This window comes from Rhinoraja longicauda, chromosome 38, assembly GCF_053455715.1.
Source record: "Rhinoraja longicauda isolate Sanriku21f chromosome 38, sRhiLon1.1, whole genome shotgun sequence".
In the NCBI taxonomy this organism is placed as follows: Eukaryota; Metazoa; Chordata; class Chondrichthyes; order Rajiformes; family Arhynchobatidae; genus Rhinoraja; species Rhinoraja longicauda.
In genome coordinates this window covers 13,117,379-13,126,313 of record NC_135990.1, presented here as the reverse complement: position 1 = coordinate 13,126,313, position 8,935 = coordinate 13,117,379, and the positions used below count along the sequence as shown (strand labels likewise).

Below are 8,935 nucleotides of genomic sequence, written 5' to 3'. Positions count from 1 at the left end.
TTGTATTAACGAGCGATTCTAAAATGTAAAATCACCCTCTTGAGTTTTAATCTTTTGTTTGAAAACACCAATGTTGTTTTCCACTGTAATGTCCCTCTATATATTATAGCAGATAAATTAAAGTTATTGCATTTCAATAAAATTCTGTCTGGATTACACCAACAGCAAAAAAATGTCCTTTATGATTCAGTCATTGCATTCTGCACTTTATTGAAATGATACCCCTGAGTTACACAAAAAAACACGCTTATGCGAATTCCATTCTTAAAACCCAAGCTCACTAATTACTGAATTAATCACTGAAGAAGGGTCTCGACCCGAAACGTCACCCATTCCTTCTCTCCTGACATGCTGCTGCCTGACCTGCTGAGTTACTCCAGCATTTTGTGAATAAATACCTTCGATTTGTACCAGCATCTGCAGTTATTTTCTTACAATTACCCCAAATATTAGCAAACGATTTGCAGAACCCGCCAAGTATGCAGCTAGCTGTGCATTGGTCCACATCACTGTCAATCTAATCAACACGCCAGCTGCGTGGAGAATTGGTGAGCGTAATCTCTTCGCGAATAAAACAGATTTTATATCATACCATTGCATTAGGTGACGGTTTGTGATTTTTTTTTTTTTTTGGTGAGTTATACCTGCCGGGGACTGTCGCTTTAATCGGGATCGCACCGCACCGGACGACACCTCCGCTCGGGTTTCCCGCCTTCCGTCCGATTGGCAGAGCGAGGCTGGGCGGGTGGCGAGACCGTCACTCCGATTGGTCGCTCGGCTGAGGGCCGATGAGACGAGCGGCGCGATTGGAGGGAGCGCCGGGCGAGCGACCAATGGCGGCGGCGGTTGGGCGGGCGGGAGGCGCGAGGCGGGGCGGCGGGTGGTGAGACCGTCGCTCCGATTGGTCGCTCGGCTGGCGGCCGATGAGACGAGGGGCGCGATTGGAGGGAGCGCCGGGCGAGCGACCAATGGCGGCGGGGGCGGCGGCGGTTGGGCGGGCGGGAGGCGCGAGGCTGGCGGCGGATTTAAAAAGGCGGCGCGCGGCGGCGGCGAGAGTTGGCCCGACCCGACTCAAGCAAACTCGCAGCGACCGACCGACGACATGGTGCGCACCAAGGCCGACGCCCCGTCCGTCTCCACCGGCTCTTTCCGAAAGGGTAAGCGGCGCAGGATCTGGACGGCGGTGAACCCGCGACGATGTCCCGTTTAGCGACGGAAGGGTATGGACGGCGCCGGGCCGCTTTATTCCCAGCCGGACCGTCGGTGGCTGACCGCCTGTCTAAAGGAAAGTCCTGCCTGGCCACCACATACTGTCATCTTCGACACTCCCCTTTCTCCCCTCTAATTAAAGGGGACGCTCCCGCTGTCCGTTCCCCATCTGCGGCCGTGTCCGGTTTTGGCGGGAAGGCGCCCCGAGGTTGCCGTGGGTCTCGCCGCAGGTGCGGGACTCGAACCCGTGCAAAGAGAAAGCGCGCCATCTCCGCCTGGGATGGGGTTTTGGCGCCGGGATGCCCCGAGAGCGGGCTCCGGAGACGGGGTTGCCGGGTCCTACCTCCGGCCAGATCGCCGAGAACTGCCCGCCTGTGCTCGCCAGTCTCCGGCGTCGCTCCTGTCAAATGTCCCCAGGGAGGGAGATTCTCTTTATGTGTTGTTTTCACCCCCCCCCCCCCAGGGCCCTGTCAACCATTTTGTTTCTAGTTGTATTTCCTGTATGTTTTTGTGAATATGCATTTGTACTACATGGGTTTTTTTAATGAATGAGATACAACCAATACATAGTAAATCGCAATGTTGGAGGAATTCGGCAGGTTAAGTAACATCTGTTGGGGGAATGGCTTTGTGTTGGGTGTAGGAAGTGCAAATAGACAATAGGTACAGGAGGAGGCCATTCGGCCCTTCGAGCCAGCGCCGCCATTCAATGCGATCATGGCTGATCATTCTCAATCAGTACCCCGTTGCTGCCTTCTCCCCATACCCCCTGACTCCGCTATCCTTAAGAGCCCTATCTAGCTCTCTCTTGAATATATTCAGAGAATTGGTCTCCACTGCCTTCTGAGGCAGAGAATTCCACAGATTCACAACTCTGACTGAAAAAGTTTTTCCTCATCTTTGTTTTAAATGGCCTACTCCTTATTCTTAAACTGTGGCCCCTGGTTCTGGACTCCCCCAACATCTGGAACATATTTCCTGCCTCTAGCGTGTCCAACCCCTTAATAATCTTATGTTTCAATAAGATCCCCTCATCCGTCTAAATTCCAGTGTATACAAGCCTAGCCGCTCCAATCTTTCAACATACGACAGTCCTGCCATTCTGGGAATTAACCTAGTAAACCTCAATAGCAAGAATATCCTTCCTACCAATTCCAAATCTGGTATTGATAGTATTAAATCAATGTATTTTAATCAAGAGCAAGAGTTCCTGATCTGAAATGCCTGCCAGATGCTGCCTGACCTATACTTTGTGTTTTGCTCAAGACCTCAGCACATGCAGTTCCTTGTGTCTCCCAGTATATTCTTTTAATAATGCTTCAATGTCATTTATGTTTCATCTTTAAACCATAGAGCCGTGGAGTGCTTCAGATGCTGTTGTATAGGATTCTGGTAACATTATGAAGTATCCAAGACTATAGTCTATACCCAGAGTCTTCTATATACAAGATAGACACAACATGTTAGAGTAACTCAGCGGGACAAAGGTTGAGACCCTTGTTCAGATTGCAAACTTCACTGCATCTCAGCATGTACTGCTGTGCACTGGAATGTACCCACCAGCACATGGAAGGTCGGGCTTTGACAGGCAAATGTTTCCTTTGTGGAGTTGGTGCTTATCTTGGTTTCTCTCTGTGAACATCAACTGTCCAGAGTTAGGCTTTGATGGGCATTTGATACATCACATCAATATGGCATTGGCCACAGTGCTTTTGTGTGAAATATATTTTGACCAGTTTACCTGCTTTTGAAATGGTAACTTTGTAATGCAATATATTTGTACGGCTCCATAACAATTCCTTATACATATCCATACGTTAAGCTTCAGGCCCCTGATTCTAACCTTTTGGCTTGGTGTCTCTTGATAACATGCAATTGAAGTTGAAAAGTATTAAAGCAAATTGTTGTATAAGATGAATGTTGGAAATGTAACCATGCATTTCATGGTTAGGCAGTGTCTGATGATGAGGAATAGTGACCTGTGCATGTTGATTTTCTGATGCAAACAATGGATAGACAAAAGATACATCTCTGGGCTCGAAGAAAGGTCTCGACCCGAAACGTCACCCATTCCTTCTCTCCTGAGATGCTGCCTGGCCTGCTGAGTTACTCCAGCATTTTGTGAATAAATACCTTTGATTTGTACCAGCATCTGCAGTTACTTTCTTACATCTCTGGGCTCGGGTGAGCTCAGAGCTCTGGTATCCCATTGCATCAACAAGCCCATCTATTGAATAGATTAATGAGAGCAGTAAGAGGAGAGAAAATTAAATGTGTTAAAACTGGGAAATGCAGATTAAAACTGCTGAAAGGACCCTCCAGACTGGGGTAAAAGTTAATGCTACAAATTATTAACACTGGAACAGAGCTGGTTAGTCTTGAAATAGAAAATTTGATTTTATCTTGTTATATGGATTCATGCAGTCTTCAGAAGCAATGTCAGTATACCATGGTTTTATCTTTTGGGTGGCAATTTCTTTATGGGCTATTCTGCATAGTTTTTCACGTTATGAAGCTATTTTGTTTGATTTTATTTGTGAATAAATTGATAACCTATCTGCTGATCAATCACCTGTATCCACCTATCACTTGCAGCCTTTGACCTGCCCCCACCTCTTTTCCAGCACACACCAACACTCAGTCTGAAGAAGGTCCTTACCTGAAATGTTGCCTAGCCATGTCCCCCAGCAATGCCGACCCGCTGAGTTATTACAGTATTTTGTGTTTTAAGCTTTGAGAATCTAACAATGTCTTAATTTTCTAAGTTTCTCAGTCCACCTGGTTTTAAGAAGGACTCTGTGCTTTTTGTTTCCTCAGCTGTTGCTGCCCGAGCACCACGAAAGGGACTTGGATGTACGAGTGCAGCAAACAACTCCCTGACATCCCCTGGGAAAAAGGGTATGTACTGACAGGACTGCATTTACTTCAGTAAAAATGCTCTCGAGATTATTAGTTTTGCTTCCAGGAATTATCCAGAAAAGGCTGGTCATTGACTAAAATCACATTATTTTTGTCCCAAAAGAGAATATTTTGGGCTTCATGAAGTGTGGTCTGCAGTAAGTTGTATAAAATGTTGTATTTCCTTTCTGCGCCAAATTTTGATGTTAACTGTGGAAACTATTTCCAGCAGGGACCATTTGATATGGTTAAATGTGTAATGTTCATAAAATCAGATTAATATCGGTTAAATTGTAAAGTGTCGGTATAATCTCAATGTATATTACCTGGGAATTCATGGTTTCTGTTCAACAAAAACGGAGCTTTCTGCATTGATCATTTGGGTGTTTCCATGCAAGAAGAAATGTTTAATATTTAAATTGGGACATTAGTGATTTTTGTTTCTAGTATTGGGATAATTATTTTTATACCACCACAGTTTGGTGGTTTCAAAGAATGCTTACTGACTTGGTAAAATGGCATATGTTGTGCTGAGTTCTGCTTGCTTTGTTTTGAACAGAAAATAAATATGGTGGTGGGAATTCAGTGTGTCCAAGACCCACCCCAAAGTGGCAGAAAGGCATTGGCGAATTCTTTGGTGGTGGTCCTTCGAAACTGCCAGAGAAAGAAAATACAGTTCCCTCGGATGGTGAGGCTGAAACAAAAAAAGCTCAGAGGAGGTAAATTTCAGATTCTTCTATCAAACAGTCTTAACTGTTCATTTACACAAAACTCGCTTTTGTAGCACTTCAATGGAGCCAAACTTCTGCATGAGCGGATGACAAATAGTTTTCTAACAAATGGAAAATTGATTGTCACCCGAGATATTGGGATAGGTGACTGAGGCTTGGCCATTGAGGCATATTTTAAAGAAACTTAACTGACGAAAGAGTTTGGTTTCAAAGCAGAATCACCTGTAATGGAATACTTTTAATCGAGGATCCTAATAAGATATTTTTGTAAAAGGTAGGTAGTGAGTGGTAGTAACATATTTGTACGCAGTTGCACAAACATTAATTAATTTGCAACCCTAAATATACTATGTATTCCTTGTATCCCTCTTATTATCTCGCATTCCCCTGCTGAAAATGGGCCTTTGTGAGCTTCACCCTTCCTGACGTCATCAGCAGCCGTCCTCATTTGTTCTTGTCGTTTCTCCCCTCCAGTTTATTATCCCCAACCCCCCCCCCCCCATCCCACCTCTACTTTCAGTTTGAAGACATTGCCTATTCTTTTTCTCCAGAGATGCTGTCTGACCTGCTGAGTTACATAGATACATAGGCAATAGGTACAGGAGTAGGCCATTCAATGTGATCATGGCTGATCATCCACAATCAGTACCCCGTTCCTGCCTTCTCCCCATATCCCTTGATTCTGCTAGCACTAAGAGCTCTATCTAACTCTTTTGAATGTATCCAGTGAATTGGCCTCCACTGCCTTCTGAGGCAGAGAATTCCACAAATTCACAACTCTGTGAAAAAGTTTTTCCTCATCTCAGAACTAAATGGCCTACCCTTTATTCTTAAACTATGGCTCCTGGTTCAAGACTCCCCAACATTGGGAACATGTTTCCTGCATCTTGCGTGTTCAATCCTTAATAATTTTATATGTTTCAATAAGATCCCCTCTCATTCTTCTAAATTCCAGTGAATACAAGCCCAGTTGCTCCATTCTTGCATTATATGACAGTCCTGCCATCCTGGGAATTAACCTCGTGAACTTATGCTGCACGCCCTCAATCACAAGAATGTCCTTCCTCAAATTAGGAGACCAAAACGGTACAAAATACTCCAGGTGTGGTCTCACCAGGGCTCTGTACAACTGCAGAAGGACCTCTGCTGCAATACTCAATTCTCTTTATGAAGGCCAACATGCCATTAGATTTCTTCACTGCCTGCTCGACCTGCAGTCTTACTGTCAGTGACTGATGTGCAAGGACACTCAGGTCTCGTTGTACTTCCCCTTTTCCTAACCTGACACCATTCAGAAAATAATCTGCTTCCTGTTCTTGCCGTTGCTGTTCCTTCATTTTGGGTCCTTCAAATGTTAACTTCATTTTGGTTCTATCCTGGAAATGAACCTGGTGAATTTTCGATGCATCCTTTAATGTTAGCCTAGCATATATTTAAGGAGAACAGATCTGCACACGATACTGCACCCAGACCTGGTGTGGTCTCAATCAGGGATCTGTTATTGGAGTAAGACGTCTGTATCTTGTACACATTTGAAAAACTGATATTACTATTCATTTAAATTGCATGTGAGCTTTTGGTGATTTGGGTATAAGGAGAGCCAAGATCCATCAGAAAACCATATTTCATTTTTACTATTTTAAAAGTGTCTTTCTATTTTTTCTGCCAGAGGATGACCCCACATGTTTTCTGCATTGACCCATCTGCCAAGATATTCCTTATTGGCCTGGCTATAAATCCCTAGAATCAGCTGTCTTCACTGCTGCCTAGCTTTTCCCTCATCAAACTTGAATAATTACAATTTATCCTCATCCTGGACAAAGATATGGATTTTGAAAAGCTGGGATCCTTTCGTCATGTTCCAACGGTTACAGCCCCCTAGTCTGAAAATTACCTGTTTGTTCCTGTCATCCTCATCAGTATATTATCCACGCAGTATTGAATAATGCCTTGTAAGGCACCTGTATCAAAGGCCTGTGCACCTAAATACACCAACCACTTCACTCTTGGTTCGTCCGTAGGGCATGGCTTCAATCCAAACTTTTTTAAAACATAATTTTGCTTTCATAAAAGGTGACTGGAAATTAATTATTTTCCAGGCCAACATTTTTGTTAATTTATCAACTTTCCCTTCTCCCCCTCAGAACCAAGTGTTTAACTCTCATACATACCAACAGAATAAAGAGACTCAACATGTAACAACTTAACAGGCCTGCAAATATAATATACAGACAATGTATAATATTAATATAATTAATAAACCTTAGTTCCAGTGGTAGTGCGGCCAAAGTTAATAGTTGCTGAATTTAGTTTTGTGTAGAGTTCAAGTGCCTGATGATTGCTGAGAAGCGACTATTCTTGAACCTGGTGGTCACTGTTTTCAAACCACTATAAGAAGAGAACGTGGGTGGGATGTGGCTTTGAAATTGTCTTGTATTTGATCATGGTAGGGTTATGTTAGCCACCTAATCTGTAGGAATGGTTCCAGAATCAGTGCTATTGTAAAGATTACACTGTCTTCAAAACGCAACGATGCCATTGAAGAGCTGGAAATTCATCAGCTTTCAGTCACAATTTAATTTGTTTGTGAATTTCTTTGAGCTTTTCATTAATTCTAGCATTTGTGTTACATTCCAGTATCTACCATTAAAAAGATCACCAACAAATATCTGATGTTACATTATTAAAATCAACCCATTTGTTCAGACTTCTGTGCAAGCGGATGTCATCGAGAAATGTAACTTGGTGAGATCTAGCAGGATTGATGGCATAGATGAGATGAAGATCAGACTTGCAGCAAGTGGTTTTACTTTCCTCCACATGGCTGCCCTTTGTCCAGGAGAATAAACCATTTGGCATTTGATGGTGGCAATCTAAATTGCATTCTAACCTTAGTGACATTCTGGACACAATTGGGTCTGTGTTTCAATTAAATTCAATATTGCTCTCCACAAGATATTCAGCGTGTTCAATTGAATTCAACATGCACAAGATATATGCTGCAGCAATTTGAAATTTCTCCAGAGGTTTCCAGCACAGGGCTGCTTGATCTACCATTTTAAGGCACCCTTCCCATGTATTACGTTTGAAAATCGCATTCTTGTCAGCTACCATTACTACAAAGATTAATGTGCATCATTGGAGCTTCAGATGTCAAAAGTCACTTTGCGAATATCACCTGCATATGCATTGAGTAACATTTGCCATTAGTTTTGAAAATTAAAACCTCAGTGGAACTAGCTTAAAAATGCTTTGACAAGTGTATTTTGTCTCGACCAGGGCACGTTCTCTGTCTGCAGAGTCTTCGGATGAAGCTGCGTCAGGTGATGAAAACTGAGCTCTGTGTTCCTTTAACCACGTCTGATACTTGAAGAGATCTTTCTTGACGTGCAAATGTGTATATATGTCAATTACTTTGTCGTTTGGACTTGTTTTGTACAGAAATTCAGTAAAATATCCATTTAAATACCACAGTGTGGAAAATGCTTAATTCTGACTCGTTCTTTTGGTACAGGTTTTAATCCATTTTGGGATTTTAGTTTAACACTGTACTCTGCACATTATTGGAAGGGAATGGAGTGGTGTTCAAACAGGAAAATGAGAGAAAACGTGTCTTTTCTCTTGGAACAACAGTTCATGCATTTACAGTTTTCTGTTGCAATCCAATTTGATGTGCCCCCAATCAAATGAACAGACATGAATTCTAAACCCACATATTGTGTAGAAATAGTTTAATTAATTTCCAATGATTTACAATTTATTGTTTGCCAAGCAAGGAATGTAATTTCACAGATAGTGCAGTTTCTAGCTCATATAATTGCACAAGTGTTCAAGGAGAACACTCGTCCTGAATTGAATAATTGTCATAGGGATAGTTACATTATCATATTTGGGTGAATTTGATAACAATTGGTTTATTTCCTTGTAAGGTTAACATATAACTGAACCTAATCTAAAATTATGAAGATGCAGCAGCTCCCTTTGATCCTAACCTCGGAATCTTGATTTCTCGACGGCCTGAAACTGCTCTTTCAGGGATTATGTTTAGTTTAAAGCATGAATATTGCAGGAGTACAGGTGCATCATTCCCTGGAAGT

The 8,935-nt window shown here is 42.7% G+C and overlaps 1 protein-coding gene across 1 annotated transcript; it reads left to right on the top strand.

Annotated features, from left to right (window-relative positions):
- Positions 1–1,017: 1,017 nt before the first annotated feature.
- Positions 1,018–8,261, top strand: pclaf (PCNA clamp associated factor). Its single transcript, XM_078429926.1, has 4 exons — positions 1,018–1,157; positions 4,027–4,107; positions 4,667–4,826; positions 8,118–8,261. The coding sequence occupies exons 1-4, from the start codon at positions 1,103–1,105 to the stop codon at positions 8,173–8,175; spliced, it is 354 nt and encodes a 117-aa protein (XP_078286052.1). The 5' UTR covers positions 1,018–1,102; the 3' UTR covers positions 8,176–8,261.
- Positions 8,262–8,935: the final 674 nt, after the last annotated feature.